We start from the raw sequence: 20,645 nt of genomic DNA on the forward strand, positions 1-20,645 counted from the left end.
CCAACAAAGCGTCCTTGGGAAGTTTCTCTCCTCAAATAATCAGTCAAATGAATTAGACATGTTTCAGTCGAATAATCATGTCGAAAACCAGATTGAAATTCATAAATTATATCATTTTCTTTGAAGTATCTTTCAATTTGAACACAGACCGATTTTTCTAGAATCTTTGATGCTACGCTTAAAACACTAATAGGTCTATAGTTGCTAACATCAGTTTTATCTTTCTTTTTATAAAGTGGAGTCACTTTTGCTATTTTCATATCTTCTGGAAAAGTACTCGTCAAGATAGATAGGTTCATTAAGTAACTTAGAGGCTTAAATAAAACCTTCGCACCATCTTTTAGAAATTTAGCTGGAATCAAGTCTAACCCAGTACTTTTTGATACATTCAACTTACGTAACTCTTTGAAAACAAATTGTTCACTGATTGGTAATAACTCGAAGCTGTTTTCACGTACACCTTTTCTTTCGTAAAAGTCACGAATACAATCATTGTCTGCGCTGAAAAAGTCTTTGGAAGGGGGGAGTTTGTCTACTAATTTGGCAGCCACATTTGTGAAATGAGAATTGAATTCATCAGCGATGGCCATCTTATCATGACATAATTCCCCATCAATTTTAATGACAGATTCTTGTTCTTTTCGCTTCTTATTTTTCAATCCTAAGCTTTTTAGATTCTGCCAAAGTTTTTTCGAATCTTGTTTATTTTCTTCTATCTTGTTTTGTAAGTAATCGAGTTTAGCCTTTTTCACCTCTCTTTGGACCATATTTCTTAATACTCTGTATCTTTTATAGAGCTTCTCATCTTTTGCTCTTTTCCTCCATTTTTTGTATACTATATTTCTCTCTTGAATTAGGGAAAGAATATCTTTAGTCACCCAAGTTTCTGATCTTTGTTTTATTCTTATCCGTTTCAGTGGCGCTATCATATTCAAATTTGAGATAAAAACATGTTGAAATATTGACCATGCCTCATTTACATCTGTACAGTCAGTTATTCGTGACCAATCAACAACAGATAGTTGAAGATTGAAAGACTCTTCTGTATATTTTTTCATGGATCTGATATCATTAGTCCTGTGATGACCTATAGCCAGTCTAACATTTTTCCGTGTACAGAAAGTAAAATAATGGTCGCTAATACCTAGATCAATGACACCACTTTGACTTATTTTATTTTCTTTGGTACAACCAACATGATCCAATAGAGAAGAACATGTAGGTGTAACGCGTGTTGCCTCTTTAATGAGTTGACTAAACCCATGAAGACTCAACAAGTCAATATATTTTTTAGCCAGTGGCGATTTGCGAAGAAGACAAATATTCATGTCTCCTAAAAGAATTATTTCGTCATCCTTCTTTAATGTATCAAGAATATTGGACAATTTCTCGATAAACAAATTGTTTTTCGGAGGTCGATACAGAACACCAACAACAATTGGTTTTGATCTTGGTATAAGCAAATTTATCCACAGGGATTCCGTATCTCCAGTACTTATAGCATCCATAATATTAAATGCAATATCATTTCTGATATAGAAACATACACCACCTCCAGAGCCAGAGGATCGATCATGGCGTATGATTTTATATCCGTCTATTTCAATTTCTTCATCATTTATGGAATTGTTTAACCATGTTTCAGTGAAAGCAATAATAGACAGCCTTTTTCTTTTAAAAAGAATTCTAAGTTCCGATATCTTGTTTAGAATAGACCTCACATTAAGGTGTAAAAAATGAAGACCTTTAACTTTAAACTTTTCTTCAAATTCTTGATAAAGAGAAGTGTTTTCATCTCTGAGGTTTGGCTGAATTACTCTTGCTATCGCTTGCTTTTCAGGTGTAACGCGCGTTATCTTAAAATAGTTTTCTTTTAGTCTATACTCGTTTTGGCTTTCTTTCTCTAAACAATCGTCGTTAAATAATGAGTCACAAAAAGATGGCAGACAACATGTTAAACAATTCCACTTCTCATCAGGGCATTCATAATATAACCTGCGGTACTCTGAAAAACTGATAGCTTGACAATTAGTGTGAAACCATTTTTTACAATAAGAACACAGAAGGCCGTGTTGATTACATTTGACTGGCTTATCACAGTTCCCACAAGGGAACTTATATTTTCGACCGTCAACTATAATTTTCGGATCATCACTAGATTTTGTCAAACTTTCACTTAATTCAATACCCTTCTTACAAATTGAAGATATTTCGCCCAGTCTTTCATGTCCACCTTGGATGGTCTGAAGGCTGGTTTCAGTCGTGACCTCTGTTTGACTGCACTGAAATCCAAAGATCTCCCAGAAACAGATTCGGCGTAGGACTTTACGGGGCTGCTTTTCTCCTCATCAGAATGAAGACTCTGGTTTTCTCGGTAGATGGCTTGATGCCGCCTTGCTCCAGGTTCACTGCCTGTAACTTGATCGGACGACCGTTGAGTCCAGCCATGGCCTCGTGTTGTCGGTTGGTCAGCACTGTTGATGAGGCGTTTCAGGTTGCCTGCCAAGATTCGTTGACCGGCTCTGTTGAGGTGAACGCCATCACGCCCGAGATGCTGCTCGCTGATATCATTGTTGATGATGAGGCCCCATCTGTTCTCGCTGGCTGCCAACTCCATCAGATAGTTGATCTCATCAACCCGCTTCTTGTCCGCTTCACTCTCCCCTCTACGATGGATGATCGTAGAGACTGAGACGTTAAACCCCTCGGCAGCAACAGACTTGCCGAGGTCTGTGATTTGGTGGCAAACTTCACCAGCACCCTCAGAGATGTTATTGGTGCCAGCGTGGATGATCAGTTCTCCCCCTGGCTTGAGAAACTCGCAAGGTGAAGAGGTGAATATGTCTCTCACTTTTGCACCGGGAAAAGAGACGCACCTCACATTCTTGCTGCGGGAGAGATGTCTTCCGTCGATGTGTTTTATCATGGAATCACCGACCACAACTACATCTCGTTTGTTGCGGATCACACTATGTCGGTGGCGGTATCCCTCTATCTGCTCATGGTATGGTGGTGAAGTAGAAGTAGTACTAGTAGGTGTTGACAAAGATCGGTCTGAGCTGTCATCAGTTGCGTCGTTGTCAACAGTTGCGTCGCTGTCATCAGTTGCGTCATCAGAGATAACTTCAGAATGGGTGATGTTGGTTTTGGAGAACAACTTCAGGTGCTTGGCCTTGTAGTCACGAAGTTGATCTTCAATTGGCATTGATACACTCTTGGCACTGTTGTCTGATTCCGTGATCTCGGATAGTATTTCAAACCGGTTATGCGTAGCAATTGTCGGGAAATATTTGGTGGTAGGCCTAGATACTTGTTGTTGTGCCCTCAGATTCCCTTGCTCCTTCTCCTTCTCCTTCTCCGTCTCCTTCTCCTTCTCCTTCTCCTTCTCCCTTGCACTACATCCTGACTTATGGATCCTGCTGAGTATCGTCGTAGAAGTAGAAGTAGAAGTATGCTGTTCGAATAGATTGTTGAACTTCTTCTCGATAGTATCTAGCCTACTATTCAAGCCTTTTATTTCACTCAGTACATTATGCAGTAGTTGTCGGCAGTCTGCGTCATCATTGAAGACATCATCTGGCTTTTCATGTTTATCTTCATCTACATCACCAGCGGCATTAGTGTTCCTTATTTCGTCTAGGCCTACTGCATTTTCTAGTCTTTCAAGAAGGATCGCCTTTACTCCGTTTGTATGCATACCTCTTTTCTGTAACTCAGCACGTAGTTGCTTCACGCGGAGTCCACGTAAATTTGTTGGTAAAGTTTCCATGGTTACGTTGCTGCGTTGGTATCTGCTGGTCCTTTGCGTAACTTAACTAGTATGGCGCAATATTTTTGCGCACAATTGTTTTGATGCTACGCAGAGTGTTCAAATTTGAAATATAAATTCGCTAAAAAACTGGATTAAAATTGACGAAAAACGAATATATCTCGGAAAATGTTCACATACCGTCGAAAAGAGTGAAATGTCCACAATCACAGGAAAATTTCCAAGACGTAGATGTATAACAGTCAAAAGAAAGTGCACTATAAACGCACAAAATATGGGAATTTACGGAGCACCACAAACACACGTCTGTAATTGGTGATTAATGTTTATTTAAACTGTCATACGATAGTTTTAGAATCGTTCGTGCAATGTGTCGAAGGGAATCTGAACAGGAAGGTGAGACAATCTCCGGACCTGATCTGAAACAGTAATTAGACCCAGACAAAAAGTTTCGACATGTGACATACATGAGATCTAGAGTAAAGAACAATGCTGAAGGCCAAGGTAGTAAATTAGTTATAATTGGCTTATTAGTCGCAATGTTTAAGGAGCGGCTGGCTTATTGGTCGCTAGTTTCGAGGAGCGGATGTCGAAATCGCGACGTACACACGTAAACGCCATGACAACAATGGACGCGATTTGACTAGGAATTCTTCGCTCATAATTAGATGTAAGTTAAGATTATTCTCATTAAAACATTTTGGTATGAAATTATATTGTGAGAATGTTGAAGTAGTCGGCATAGATGATCTAAATCTAATTTACACAAATATATTTAAGTTCATTTACGAGTTGAACAACGGCAAGTCGACAGCTTCTGGTGCAGCGGAAACATTATCTCGGTCCCATATGTGTTTTTGTTTGTGTGTAATTCTACGCACGTTTTAAAGTCTTCTCTTCCAACTCCAACTTCCAAGTTCCACTTCCAGTGACCAGTGCAGAACTTAGAAGATATATATATATATATATATATATATATATATATATATATATATATATATAAATATCATAGAGTATAGACCTAGAGTCTATGATGGGGGAGCGCGAGCGCTAGCTGTGTGTCTGGACTAAAATGACGTCTTCTCTAGGCCTTCAGTCTCTCTATCGTCGGTTCCGTCTGGCTCCACTAGACCTCCGATTATGTCAACAAATGTCAGTTTTATTAAAGAAATGACCCATATCAGACGGTTATTTCTGTCTAAGAGAGTCAATGCTAATGCGTATTGACCTCTGCTCTAGCACTGCATGCATGCTGTACGTGAGGCAGGTATTATTAGACCCATGGCCATACACAAATATACACACCACACAATATTGCATAGACTGTACACAAGCATGCCGATGCAGCTGTTAAGCAAATTTTGACACTAGACTTCTAGACTTACAGTTTGAATTTTTAAATTATTCTTTTTAACATCAGTAGGTCTAAGTTGAAGAAAATGTATTTTACTGCTATTTAGGTGTCATCAATTGTCACTAAACTAAAGTACCGATTTTGAGTAAATTCAGTTGAGTTTTGTACAGTGGTGTTTGAAATGTTGAGAATCAAAAGCACAGCTGCAGCTTTTACTACACAGCCAGGATAGTGATGCTCCTAAGTGTGGTAGAATCTAGTTTTGCCTCTGAAATAACTGAATTTCACAAAAAAGTGTGCATCAAGTCACACATAAACGTCTAGCTGCTATTACTATCCTGGCTGTGTATTAAAAGCTGTGCTATTGATTCTCAACATTTCAAACACCACTGTACAAAACTCAACTGAATTCACTCAAAATCGGTACTTTACTACGATCGAGAAGAAGAAGAAACAGTCTAGTAAAACAAACAAACCAACCATTTGTTTTATACACGTGTGAAAATTCTGTATTCTTTAAAGCTACAATGTAGTTCGGGAATGAGGTCTAATACCGTTGACAGTAGATCTTGTATGACAGCCATATTGTAGACTACTTCAGTACTTGAAATTTATTTTGGCAATTTTTTTTTACAGAGCTTAAAGGAAAGAATTTATCGCCAGGTGTCAAATCTTCTTGACCAAATCAATCTCATTGATTGTGACATTGTGAATCTGCTGCCAAGATGAGTCGTCTGTATGACACGGTGGAGCCGTCTGTGGTGGATGAGATCATGCTCCAGAAAGCAGTCGAGGAGCAGGGGCCCAAGGAAGAAGCCGGCAGGATAGCCAAGGCAGAGGGAATAGACTTTACAGATGTGACACAGCTTAGACTGGACTTCAAAAGTAATAAAATTAATGCTTGACTAAATGTACAATTAGGATTGGTGTTATGGGTGACACATGCTCCTCCCAGTGACCAATTTCATACTCTAAACGAATCCCTCACTTCATCCCTAAACCAAACACTATAGATACTCCAATAAACAATAAACCTAAAATAAATTCTAGTTGCAGCCATAACCCTAACCCTACATTTGGGCAAGATAAAGCCCAGATTTAATGCCACAGGAGCAATATCAGATCATCATTGAAGAGGGGGGGGGGGGGGGAGGCTTGTGCCTAGACATTTCTTAGAAGTCAAAGGGAAATCCAACAAAGTGACTAGAATGTCAATATTTTTAAATGTATAGCTCAGGAGGGTCTTTACTTTTAGAGGGTTTATAATAATATGCTATCCATAACATATTTTGACTAGTGCCCCAAGAGACAAGGCACTTTGTTAGATGAGAAACTGAAATTTATGATATATTTGTACACATGAAAAAGGAGAGTTGTCCATGAATTTGTTACAATCCAAATATACATTGTTGGAATGTAATTGTAAAGCAAGGCAGTGTATTTAAATACAAAGTATGTTAGACCTCAGATTAGGAGAAGATGAATTTTCAAACAAGTTCATAGACATTGATGTAGCACTTTATCTATTTGTTCCCCAATTTCAATGTTTAGATATTCTCAAAGTTGACAACTTGTGGCAATTCAACAATTTGGTCAAGCTGCAGCTAGATAACAACATCATTGAGAAGATTGAAGGTTTAGACACTCTTGCTCATCTTGTTTGGCTTGGTAAGTTATTCAACTTCAAGAATAAATGTATTAAAAAAATATGAATCTTTCATCTAATGATAATAATAGTATTCCGCTTTTATATAGCGCTTAATACATCTACGATGTCTCTAAGCGTTTTACAGATATATTACCCCAGTCACCTAAATAGCTTGTACTATAATATCAGAAACTTTTGTGAGCTGAAATTTATAGCAAATATAGCTCTATGGCATGCACTTTTAATAGGGGCAAGAAACTTTTGCAAATCAAAATTCTGTGCTGTTCGTCATATGCCAATCTAGATCACTTGCTGAATATCTTGAAATTCCTAGTTCGACAGTTAGTTTTCAAATTCAATTTTAGTGAGCATAATACTGTAATGTAGTAGATAAGAAAGTATTTAATTTTTTCTATTTTTTAAGTTTGAGTTTTAATTATCTTCCTATCTTGGCTAAGTATTCATTATTTAGAAACAGAGAAAGATGCAGATGCATGGTTGATTTGGCTTGTTCTTAACCATAAAATGTAGTGGCAAAGGAGAGGGAAAAACTATTGATCAGTATTAAATATGGAACAATGCACATGTATATCACTTCTTAAGTGTATACCTTTCCTATTGATATTAGCAGAAGAAATTAATTTCTTGTATTTTATAGTATTGACGTAAAGTCTGATAATTGTACTTCATGATAATCGCAGCAATGGCAGCAATTTTAAAAGAAGGAGTATTTTTAAAACCACAGCAATTTTATGATTTGAGGCCACAGTTTAACACTCCCAAACTATTATATAACATAAAACTGTGTTACAACTTGAAACTGTCTGTGGCTCTCTTGATCTTTTAAATAGTCTTAATCATTAATTCATTATTAATATTACTATTGATATTGTTATTATTTTTTAGAACTTTTATTCTTGTTTATTTATTCAATTATTGTATACACATATACAGTGTATATATATATATATATATATATATATATATATATATATATATTTTTTTTTTTTTTTTTTTTTATTTATTTATTATTTTTTTTTTGGGGGGGGAGCATATTCCAAGTTTAGATATACATGTAAACGGTATTTTTTTTTTAATGCATCTGATCAATGCATTTTAATTGTTTTTATTCCTCTTCGTTCTCCTAACAGACCTCTCCTTCAACAATATTGAAGTGGTAGAAGGTTTAGAAAAGCTAGAGAAACTGGAGGACCTGACTTTGTATAACAACCGTATCGCAACCTTAGAGAATATGGACAGCCTCACCCAACTTCATGTTTTTTCAGTTGGCAATAATAACCTTTCTTCTCTAGAAAATGTAAGTAGCCTACACATACTTAATTAGTAAAATAATTCCTATTTATTATTTTGCAAAGTTTCTAGAAGCCTCTGCAGGCCTAAAACCTCCTACTAATTTGCCACAGAAAACATTTCAACTGGTACATGTATATTTCTATTTAAAAAATGCACTTAATAACATGTAAAAAGTTGAAAGAAATCTAAATGGTGGAAAGTGTTGAAATATGATAAAGCCAAAATCAGTGATAATTATTTTCAATTCTCAATACTGGTAAGTATCAACAGAGCTAAATCATACACATAGATTGGCCAAACTTGGTTTTAGTTATGATGTACAATCTATCTTGTGTACTTGCCTTACAAAGCAACATGCGCCATATTGCGTCCATTTTACAAAAGAAGCAAACTGAAACAGTACCAATGAAAGAATCATCGACAGGATGAGAAAATAATTATGACTATGTCTACTGTCTAGCTCACTTCAAGTCTCTTCTCAAATGTAAGTGTGGTCTTTTGAAGTTTGGAGGTGAAAATGAAAATGAAATTTGTTCCTAGTAATTAACATCTTGCTGAGATTTGATGTAAATTTGATACAAGGTGTGGTATTGGTATGTCAAGCAAATTGTAACAACATTCCTTTCAACAAAAAGCTTTGAGCTAGGTACTGTATTTTAAAGTATGTATATAAAACATGAAATGTTTATATCTTATTCAAACACAAACAGTATCGTTCTTACTTTCACATAATTACCCTGCCATGCAACCAATCCACAGTGCAGTCTGTGCTTAATTGTCTTATCTTTGCAAATCTTTCAGTTAATCTACTTGAGAAGATTTAAAGGTTTGCGAACACTCAACCTGGCAGGCAATCCATTCTGCGATGATGCAAACTACAAGCAGTTTGTCGTTGCTCACATTCCCACCCTGGCCTACCTGGATTTTAGGCTCATCGATGGAAACACAGTAAGTATCAAAGAAGAACTGACTTCATTTTATTTGACAAATTTGATTGATTTTACAGTTGATTGGTGTCGATTGCAGTTTATCTATTTATTTATTCTTTTGGTGGGGGGGGGGGGGGACTATTATTCCATGTGGCTTGAATTAGTGTTAAATAATGTATCACCTATTGCAATTATTAAAGTAGAAGGCTATAAATTCAGTATGCTTTTGGAAACAGATGTTGGAGGGGACTGAATGTTGGAGGAATTTTGTTAAGGAGAAAGAAAGAAAAAGAAAAAGTTCACAATTTTGTGTTACAATATAGAAACCCAATATGATTACTGCATGGATGCCAGAATAATGGATATAATTTTCCTTTACCCAGCAGAGGAGTTTATGCTAGTGGAAGTTTTCATATGGAGAAGAGTTTGATATCAGCACGTGTACTGCATTCCATTTCACCTCTAATACTCTGTATGTATTGTATATGTTTTTTATGAAGAATGAAATAAATACCATACCATACCATACCTTCTATATTCTACTCTTCTTGTTCATCAGAAAACGGCAGCTATGGAGCAGTACAAGTATGCTATCGAAGAACTGATGGCTGATGAGACAGCAGCAGAGAACAAGAGGTTGGAGATAGAACTCAAAGAGAGCAAGTTTGAGAAGCAGAAGGTAATAAATCAAAACTTATGAAATTATTTCTAGGGTTTAATGTTCAGTAGGGATGTCCACTCTGGTATCAAGATCAGCCCAGTATTCAGTACTTGGTGATAAAGATTAATGTTGATATTTATTATGACTACCTACTCTTTTTTTTCCTTCTAATGATCTTGCTTGTCACCCTTGCATCATCCCTTTGAATGGCACAATGATTTTAAATGCACATGTTGCAATGGGATGTTGATAAACTTGTACTTGTGACGGTTTCGTGAAACAAGGCCTGTAGTCGGGTCAGTAAAAGGGTAATCGACCTCAAACCTAGCTGGTAGCAGTTTTACAATGAGAATAAAAGGCAAGACTTTTGATAGAACAATGATAGTATATGGTTTAGAAACTATGATGTGAAGACAGTAGAAAGGTTATCTTGAGAAGAACAGAAAGAGCAGTGATACAGATGTGCATGGTGTGAATAGTATGTATCAAGCTTGCCTATGTTTTAAGGCAAAATGGTCCTGCATAACATCTTATTCTAAGGCTTGAATCAAGATTCTATATTCATACTGAAAATATTGCTTTGACACAATCTAAGGCAATTTTGCAAATTACATATGTAGCTTGCCGATGTTAAGAACCTAGGTGGTCCTGCCATATATCTAAGGGTGATGATTATTCATCATGCATATATGTATATATCTTTATTGTTGACCACCAGGTTGCCTATGTTGATAATATATATGGACCTGGCATATTTTAAGGTCATGAGTATTTCTCAGTCAAATGTGTTTTTAATGTGTACATCCAGCTTGCCTATGTTGAGAACCAAGATGGATGATTTCTCATTTCTATTTATAGATCATGTATTTTCATCATGCAAATCTAGCTTCCCTACATTTAATTTATGGTCATAAATATTGATCATTAATAAATCTCTTTGATATTTACATCTAGCTTGCCTATGTTGAGAACCTAGATGGACCACATCTCTTTGATAACATGTTTGCTGAGGACCCTGAAGCAAGCAAACTGGGAGCCCTACCTGGGGTCGATGAACTATTGGCTGTATATCCTTTTCCAAACAAACAAATCATTAGCCTATTCAGGATAAGTTGTAAATAAAGAATGTGTCATCATTTATGAATCAGTCTGATGGATACAATATGATTTTGTTATGTACTTTCCAAAGAGGTCAATGGCCAAAGGTTACAGGATCATAACGGTGGTAAGAATCAATTAAATTTCATAAGGTATTTTGTTCCGAGATGGTTTGAGAAGATCTGAAGCAATTTAAACCAAAATAATGAATGAAGTATGTTATGGTATGCAGGGATAAACTGATTGGATTTTGGGTGTTAGAGGTCAAAGGTCAGAAGAATATTTAAAAATCCTAGAAAAGTTACTGGATACTTTAAAAGCATTATGAAGCAATTCCAACCAAACATTGATGCTATGCAAGATTTTTGGTATATTATAAAGAAGGCATATGTCAAAGGTCAGAAATTGTTTAAAACAGACTACTGGGCAACATGTAATTTCTTTTCCTCTTCTGAGGTATTTATTTGGTTATCAAATTCATTTAACAACAAATAATTCAAACAGAAATATACATTCGCTTTACACCTCATCTGAAATAAATATCATGTAATGTACATTTAAAATAATAGTAATAAAAATATGTGCCAAATCATAAAAACAAAACAAAGCCAATAATAAACAAAAACATTAAAATAATTTCTTGATAACTATCACCAACATGTAAATACAAATTAAAAAAAACATTTTCTGTAGTGGAACGAAATCAAGCCAATTAATGCATGTACTGTTTCTTGGCAACATTTCATCTTGTTTAACCCTTAACTGCTGTGCACTTACAAGGAGAAGATGGTGGCCATTTGCCAGCAGGTCTTTGCCTTTGGGTTGCAGGAGCATGAGAAGCGATGCAAGGAGGTGGACGAGTTCTATTCTTGTGTGCAGGAAGCCAAGGATGAGAACAAGGAGATGGCTGTAGTCATCATCAATGAATTCAACAAGTACAAAAAGAAGGTACAATGTATATAGAGAAGGGTTCAATCTCTCTCAATTCAAATATTATATATATAACAATTCAATTCAATTAATTGGTATGATTTTTGTTAAAGGAGAATGAAAACCAACAAACAATTGCTGGTAATCTAATTCAAAATTGGTAGCCAGTTAAAAAACATTTTTGAAATTACTTGCTTAAAATTATTTAGCAAGGAAAACAATATCTCTGAAGTTTTGTTGTTTCCTGGGAGAGTGAAGATTGTATTATTTTGAGAGATGGAAATGAGAACATTGAATTAGTCTTGGAATAGTACTCCACAAAATCTATGATGATATGATGATCGCTTCTCGTACAAACAACACCCCTTCTGGGTGCTCATGCCTGTTGCTGTAAAATATGTCTACAAAAATCAAGCCTTTATCTCTTTCATTAATGCTATAATTTCAACCCATATAATAAACAAACAAAACACTTGTTTTCATTTTGCTGAAAAATTTAAAGATGAATAAAGAATCATGTCTTGTTTACCAAGGGTATGCAGCCTAAATAGTACCCATGCTGTTCTCCATGATGGCCCTTTTTATTCATAATTTCATATAACCACAATGTTTCCATGTCCTATATATTTTTGTTTATAGATTGTGGCAGAGCTGACAGTGATGAGTGATCCAAATGGAATTGAATCCCAGATTACGGAGTACAAAGAGGAGGTTGACAAACTTTGGGATAGGTTGATGGGATTTGAACTTCAGTTGGTGGATCAACTAGAGGTACAGATCTAGTTTTTTTCTTCCCAAAGTGTCATTTTCTAGCTGTAGAAGCATGTATGGTACATGCTCTATCACAGTGTCATTCAGAGTATTGTATTCTTTGTGATATGAGACTGAAAAAAAAGAACTAATATTTAAAATACCTGGTTGCAGTATAATACATGTAGCTATGTGATGCTTCTATGATATGAAAAACCACAAGCTTTTAAAAAAGTGAAACATTGATGGATTATGTGTTATATGGGGACCTTGCTCTTACAAGCCCAGCTTTTCTAAGGTCTCCACTTTCTTTCATTTGGATTATATATCGACTTAAAATTGCACTTAAATTGTTTTTTCTTATGCTGTTTTTGTTCTATTATTATATGTAAAAATGTAGTGAAAGAAAGAAATAAAATGAACCTTGAACCTTGAACCTTGAAAATCCTATGACAGTTTCATGGTGCAAAATAATTGAATCATTACAATAATTTTTGTAAAGATTTGTGAAAGTTTATTGATGCAGAAATAGCCGTTATCAACAATTCACAAAGGTTTCTGGTTTGACAGCGTTCTCAAGTCCTAATTTGATGCAGTTGTTTGGTACACAGTTTATTTTAGTTCTTGGATGATCAGGGAGATGGGAGAGAGACAATATCTTTCTAATAATTTATGATAACTTCCTGAAAGGGTTAACCCAAAGACATGAGGTTTTGGGAAATTTTGAAATTTGGGTGGATAGTGAATCTTTACAATTTTGATATATTTGGATGTCCCTGTGGATGTATTATAAGCACTAAAAAAATTAGCCCCTGAAACACTTCTGTTTTCGAGAAAAATTGAATATAAAAATTTACCGGTGCTCCCGGTAAATTTTGATAAATTTCAAAAGAGCGCCTATGGCCGTACAATGGTACCTGGGACCCTGAAAGTCTCAGAATATGTAGTTGTGATATATCATTTCCAAACGGGAATAGCTAATCGGTCGATTTTAGTCAAGAAACATCGTTTCATAGCTAAATTAATATCTTGACCTTGAGAGGGAGCTATACATTATAAAGAGTTTATTATTTATAATTTCATAACTTTAGACTCGATTTCAACCGTGACAACGATCAATGAATATTGTAGGAACGCATATGTTTCCAATATGTTAATTTGAACCAAATTCATGACCCCATACCAAAACTTTGTAATACCTTTAACATATTATGTGTAGCTGTAGCATTATCATAACAAATGATGTAAAATTGCTTTATGTCTTTTTACCCCAATTCCAGGATACGATAAAGGATTTTGAAAGGAACCTAGCAGACATGGTGTCATCATTTGTGGAATTTGTCCAAGGATTATATCCTTTTGATACAAGAGAACTACGAGTTCAATGACATGGGGTTGTGATGATGGAACAGGAATTGGTCATTCACCTGCTTTGTATGAGTGGGCTATGCTGTACAGATAGAAGATATATAATACACTAATAAGTATTGATTGATATTGCTGAATAGTTTGCAGTTTGATTGATCATTTTGACTTTGGGTTTAAGATTATGCAATGCCTGATGGAGAGACTGTCCAATGTCAGATTTTGAGATCAATGTATCTCCAAAGCATGAATGTCAACAAAAAGTCTCCTTCCATCTACTTCCATATCTTACCTTCATATGTGGGATATATTGGAACTCGAGGAACAAACAGTCAATTATCAAAATGTGTGTAAAGTTTAGGAAAAACTGATTAGATTTTGGGTGGAAGAGGTCAAAGGTCACAGAGTCATAAAATTGTTTACAAATGCCAGACAATAGCTTGTTACCATGATAACTTGAAAAGCAATTAACGATAAGCAAAGGTAAGAGTGAAAGATCACTGGGTCATAAAAATGTTTAAATTTCCAGAAAATATTGTATTACTGTGATAACTTAAAAAAAAAGAACCAAAGACGACCAAACTGGTCTCAAGTAAATATATTGTATGAGCATGAAAATGAACATACATACGGTATAGGCAGAGGCATATTAGACACATAATTGCATTGTTCTTGTTTTGGTTTCTCTTTTCCAATCAGCTTAAAGGTACTATGTCCCATCTGCAGGCCAAAATATGAAAAGGTTAAATTCCAACGTCATTTGAAAGATAATACCAATTTAGAACTTCCCCAAAAAAAGGGGGGCTTGAAAATGTCGTTAAGTGGGAAAATAACGACTATTGGTTGTCAAATCGACTTAGGAGCTATAGAGCCAATAAGTGATAGTCTGACTTTTCAGACCATTGCACCGAATGGTCGTACATTTTATGCTGCGCACAGATTCAATCAGTTAATTTTGGCCATTACAAGAAGTGGGTTATTGATGTAGGAAAATGCTCATGTACCCTTTACAGCTCATTTTATGTATGTTATTACCAAAGAAGAAAAAAAGCCAGTCAGTCACTCAATAGTGTCTGACAGTGAAGTCTAGCAATTAAACGGGTTTCTTTGCATAATTTGAATATTAGGACACTGCTAACGTTTAAATTTCACAGATACTGTAGGACATACTTGTACATGACATATTCATAATTCCTGCAAAGTTCTACAGAATTTGATGTTGGCTGCAAAAGGGACATAGTATCTTTAAGATCAGTTTTTATCCCCAATTTAACCTCTTTCATTAAGTTCAACTTATATTCCTAATATCCTTAACCACTTGAATCCACGATATCTCAGGTCAGAGATCTAGAGAATATCCATCATGAACGTCTGCTGGAGATTGCCCATATCACACTGGAGAAATATGTCAAGAATGAACTGGATGATGAACTACCAGAAGATCTTAGAATGGTATGTACTTAAAAGACATGTTCTACTTGTTGCTTTACATGCTATAGATGTTCAGTTAGCACCCCTCCCCCCCCCCCCCATTCATGTACATTCTCACGTGTAATGCAGAGAATATACTAGTAATGTGACCAGGAGATTGCCATGTTATATCAGGTATCAGGGCTAGAATACAAGGAAGTGGGACTGGCAAAACTTGCTTGTTAATATCATACATGCCAACATTTGAAAATCAGAAATCTGTACAAATTATGCTATTTAAAAAAAAAAGAGGAACAATCCTAACTCTCCTATTCAATACTACAGACAAATTTGTACAGGAAGAGGAACACCTGCATTAAAATGATAATTATCTTCTCCCAAAAAGAGGAATGTTCCTCTTTAATCTGAACAGTTGGCATGTATGTAATATGAGTGTCTGTAGAGCACTTTCCACTATGTCTTGTCTAATGAAATATTATGGAATGTCAATATAGGGATATGACCATGATTGAATTTATTACAATTGTAAACACTGTGAGCTAATGTAAAAATCTTGTTTTTTAATGAGGATGTTCCCTCCCATCTCAAACCATTCCTCTGTAGTACTTGACCAACAAGGATGCCTTCATCAAGGCTGTGAGCCCCCTCCCCCCCTCGCAATAAAAAAAAAAATCCGGCCACGATAATGTTCCATTCCTAACAAGCAGTTCTTGAATCATTTCTCAATAGCTCTTGGTTGACAAAGATACCATCACCAATGCCGTGAGCGCCTCCCACGACGTCCATCTCCTGAAGATTGACAACCGAGAAGACGACATCATTCAGCGTGCCAATGGCTGGCTGGGAGCACTCATGGAGCGTATCCATAATGAGGAGGAGGTGGCCAGGAACAGGGACCGCGTCAAAGAGATCAACAACTTCATTGACCATCTCAAGGATGATATCGAAAACATGGAGCTACCCAATGCGATGTGAGAAGTTGGAGATAAAGCCAGGGAAATTTGACCATTTCCTGATGGAACCGTACTAGCTGGACTTTGCATGTTGGAAGATTATTATCAAATCAAATCTTGGAAGACATGAGTAAATTTTAAGCATTGCTTATATTAATAATATTTGGGCAAGGAGCCATCACATAATATGTAACTAATAGCCCTGATATGTGTTTACATGTTACTCCGATGGATATGAGTAGGTACATGTATTTCTGACTTACATTTGTTTTTCTTATAATTTTGAAATTGCTGCTCAATACAATAGCCTAATACACATATTTACTATTGTAAGTTGTATTCTATGGCCGTTTTAATGCATTACGACTTTGGGAAGGCAAAACTGGAAAATGTTGTTCTTGAGTATTTACAGCAATTATTTGTCAAAGGTTGTCCAACCTGGCAACTACATTCATTATGATCTTCATCAAGACACAACACCTTTTGGGATTGGTACTGTAAAGAATGCACATACAATATACCAATGAATTATTGTTACATTTGAAGAATAGGCCTGTCCTTGATATGAATGAAACATGATATGGACATAGGCATCCATTCTTGCCCATCACACACACCTTTTATTCACCCATGCAATGCACTTAAATAGATCCTCACTTCCAGCCTGGGAGGCACTCTTTTTCTGAAGAAAAAAAAAAGAAGTTTTTTTCAGAAGGCTTGTAATACCAAGATACAAATTTCCCATACCAGGGAGTTCATAAATCCGAAAATTAAATAGGGTCCTTAATTCCGATTGTTTATTGCATTATTCCGGTAAGTTTAATTTGTCTGAAAGTTAATAATTCTATAAGTAAAAAGGGGTTCATTATTCTGAAAATGAAATGGGTTTATTGTTTTGCAAATTAAACAGTTTTCATAATTTTGAAATTTCCTTATTCATCAGGTTTATAATTCCGAAAAACGATACAGGGTTCTTTGTCCTTTGCGAAATTATGAACCCTATTTCATTTATGGAAATACACTGTACGAACCGGAGGACTTTAGTATGAACCTTCAGTTACAAACCTTCCTAGTAATGTACCTTCGGAAGTGTGAACCTTGAGAGTTACAAACCTTCCTAGTAATGTACCTTCGGAAGTGTGAACCTTGAGAGTTACAAACCTTCCTAGTAATGTACCTTCGGAAGTGTGAACCTTCAGAGTTACAAACCTTCCTAGTAATGTACCTTTGGAAGTGTGAACCTTCAGAGTTACAAACCTTCCTAGTAATGTACCTTCGGAAGTGTGAACCTTTAGGGAAAACAAACGGCAAATTAAATCAGTGCTGCTAAAGAATATCTAATTTATTCATGAAACACCTTGTATACCAACCTCTTTTGGTCTCACATCGTGAACTGTTTCTGGTTCTGATAAATCTGTATGGCCTACTTAGAAGATATATCTCACTAAATTTGAATAATTGAAATTTTCAAAGAGGCAAGACCTGATTTTTTATGATAGCTTTATACAGCGAGTTGTGCATATAGCAAAAGATATGTCATAAGCAATCAACAAACTGAACAATTGTGATAATAATAATAATAGTACCTTGCTATACAGTAAAGGATAAACTGATTTGATTGTGCATATTGGAGATGCAGTCGCATTCATCTGTATTATTTATTTGTTTTTTTATTGGATATCAAAGTGACAACCCTTTGTCCCTAATCTTTCACAATCCTTCAAAACATAGTCAGTGAGGTTGCAAGCAGAAAATGAAGAAAAAAATATGACTCTAAAAAAATAATTTATACCACTCTGACCCAACATAGATACTGATATGCACCTTGTTTAACTGTGATTTGATCAAGAGCAGTAGCATTGTTCATTAGATGTAAATATGTACAAAAATTAATGCTTTTATCTGTTACATTGAGCCTTGTTGATTCCACTGTGTATATATATATATGTATGAATAAATTGGTTTATTTGTAAATATAATTGTAGTGTTGATACATTTTTGAGTGTTGTATCTTGTATGGAATGGAGTTGGACTGTTCATCTGCTGAGAACTAATTAGTACATTGAAATTAATTCTAGACTTTTCTGTCTATGTGGTGGTGGTGGTGTGTTGTGATTTTTGTATTGCCTATCCATATAATCTGCATACTCAACCTTCTGCATTCCTTGTCCACCCTTTTTCCTCCACTTCTCTCTTCTCTTCCCCTTCTCTTTACTATCTCCCCCTCTTTCTCCTTTTCTCTCTTTTCTCCCATTTTGTACCTCCAGTTACACTGATTCATACCCAACTCTCATAAACCTAGGCTCCATCTTATAAAGAGTTGCAATTTATGAAAATTGATTGCAGCTTTATAAAGTGTACCAATCACCAGTGTTGTAGCACAATGTATTTAGACTTGGACTCAAGTCAAATTGAGTACAAATGCAACACAATGCAGACGTTGCTCATGGGTGCACTGCAGAGGCATTTCTAATTTTGTATTTCATCGCAGTATACAATTTTACACTGATACAGTGCACTATCACAATGCACATTTTATGCAACAAAATGTTTTAATTATCTTTATATTGTAGTGCATACAGGAATGAGCGTTGTGTCTATCACTGTCAGACCCTTTTCATTTACATCACCAGGACGTTGCTTATGGAGCCTTCAGTCTAAAGGGTAGGAACCATCTAGGATGGACTTGGACTTGGTTCTTAGGACTGCCAATCATCTACAAAATAATTTGTGAACAGCTCTGTCCACCCTCTTTCATCCACTTCTCTCCACTCTTCCCTTCCTCTTTACTATCTCTCGCTCTTTGGGGTAGGGGTATAAATCACAAACTTTACCCTGCATTTTATGAGCCATCGGAGAAGGGGCAAGAAGATAATACAGAATAACATAAAACATAAAGCATGGAACCCAAGTCGGACTTGAGTTCCGTTGGTCCGTGCAGGCCATATTTCAAGCCGATGCGTCGAGTAGTCTAAGAAATGCAGCTCTATGTTTATACCCTGTAATTGAGAATGTATTTAAACTTGCAGTATCTCTTTATATAAGTATGTGAAGAAACACATGTGTTGAATATAGTGCAGCCACATGGAACCCCTTTTATTCAGAACAGAATCATAAATCTATTTAAAAAAAAAAAGAGTTTGTTAAGTTTGTGACCGATTCAGAGACTTGAGATCGATACGAATCAATAACTAGATGGATCTTCATAGAGTGATTTTACAAACCAAAACAGAAGCAATTTAGAAAATTCAAGTTTGATTAATATCCATTAACATCGTTAATTAATATCGTGATTACAAGCTATTTTTCATATACATGTATGACCCTTTGATCTTTGACCTCATGACCCTAAAACTAATCAGTTTATTGGCTCTGCAAGATTACGTACATGTCCTGAGTTTGATAGTAATCCATCTGTCGGTTCTATTGACAATGCATTTGATCACAAGCTAATTTTGCATACAAAATGAGCCCTGTGACCTGACTCCAAAATCTAATCAGTTTATTGGCTTTGCAAGAGACATACATGACCCAAGTTTGGCGGTAATCCATCAATCAGTTCTTGAGATAACGCGATCAGGAGCTCTTTTGCATACATAATGAGCCCAGTGACCTTTGACCCCCAAATATGATAAGTTCACGGACAACCCGAAAACATAACGCCTCCGGCTACTTTGTAGAGGAGGCATAACAATTCCTCAAGGCAGGGCAAAGGCATTTAAAAGGCAATCTCTTTCCCCTATCTTTACTCTGCCACCTCTCTTGCTCCTTCATCTTCTTCCATAGAAAGCTTCTATTGGTACTATTCAAATGATCAATATCCAAATAAAGTGACTCAGTAACATTGTTGAATGTTAATGAAAAAGCTGTGTAATTTTTGTATGAAATACTACTTATTATATTCCTTCTACTGTACTGATCCTCTAACATGAACAAAATTCTAAAAAATTCTCAAACCACAAAGATATTTATGGTTTTCTTTGAAGGCGTCACTGTGCAACACCCTCTAACAGTAAATTCTCCCAACCATTTTTTAAATTTTCAAACTGTTTTTCCTGAAAATAATGCACAAGACAGGCTTTAAATAATCTGTCAACACTTAAATTTCTGGAATGGTATAAAGAGCCAATTTATCACTTTGTGACAATTTACATTCACTTAAAATGTAATTGAATTGTAATAGTAGTTGGGGGAATTAAGGAATCGATCAGATCAGTTTTTCCCAATTGTTATCATTAATAATAGTCTGTTTTCACTCAAACTCTCAGATTATCTGTAATTGTACATCTAGCATTGAAGTCACTACCTTAGCACCATTTTTCTCTCCTCTGAACAATGTTACCAAGTCCATTTAAGAATATAGCTATTACAGCTTAAAGACGTAATCTCGTTTCCTTTTAAATGTCTCCTTTTTTGTTCTTCCTCATTCCTTCTCCCTCCCTC

General features: G+C 35.7%; 1 protein-coding gene and 1 long non-coding RNA gene across 2 annotated transcripts; one reads left to right on the forward strand and one right to left on the reverse strand.

Moving 5' to 3' along the window:
• Nucleotides 1-4,306: 4,306 nt before the first annotated feature.
• Nucleotides 4,307-16,933, forward strand: LOC593089 (dynein regulatory complex subunit 3). The gene is made up of 12 exons (XM_792580.5): nt 4,307-4,439; nt 5,760-6,008; nt 6,675-6,791; nt 7,923-8,089; nt 8,887-9,033; nt 9,574-9,693; nt 10,630-10,742; nt 11,547-11,721; nt 12,343-12,474; nt 13,734-13,804; nt 15,147-15,270; nt 15,979-16,933. Exons 2-12 carry the CDS (start codon nt 5,849-5,851, stop codon nt 16,222-16,224), a joined length of 1,572 nt encoding a protein of 523 aa, XP_797673.1. The 5' UTR covers nt 4,307-4,439; nt 5,760-5,848; the 3' UTR covers nt 16,225-16,933.
• Nucleotides 16,934-17,298: 365 nt separating this feature from the next.
• Nucleotides 17,299-19,758, reverse strand: LOC115923551. Its single transcript, XR_004063961.1, has 2 exons — nt 17,476-19,758; nt 17,299-17,427 (listed from the first exon to the last, which is right to left on the reverse strand). It is a non-coding gene; the product is annotated as an uncharacterized LOC115923551 (long non-coding RNA).
• Between the last annotated feature and the right edge of the window lie 887 nt (nt 19,759-20,645).

This window comes from Strongylocentrotus purpuratus, unplaced genomic scaffold (assembly GCF_000002235.5).
Source record: "Strongylocentrotus purpuratus isolate Spur 01 unplaced genomic scaffold, Spur_5.0 spur5_scaffold_14, whole genome shotgun sequence".
In the NCBI taxonomy this organism is placed as follows: Eukaryota; Metazoa; Echinodermata; class Echinoidea; order Camarodonta; family Strongylocentrotidae; genus Strongylocentrotus; species Strongylocentrotus purpuratus.

Excerpts from the sequence above, each read along its gene's own strand:
- LOC593089 (XM_792580.5), top strand. The coding sequence starts at position 5,849 with ATGAGTCGTCTGTATGACACGGTGGAGCCGTCTGTGGTGGATGAGATC. Across the intron at positions 12,475-13,733 it reads AGTTGGTGGATCAACTAGAG|GATACGATAAAGGATTTTGA; the intron begins GTACAGATCTAG and ends CCCCAATTCCAG. Across the intron at positions 13,805-15,146 it reads GTGGAATTTGTCCAAGGATT|GATATCTCAGGTCAGAGATC; the intron begins ATATCCTTTTGA and ends ACTTGAATCCAC.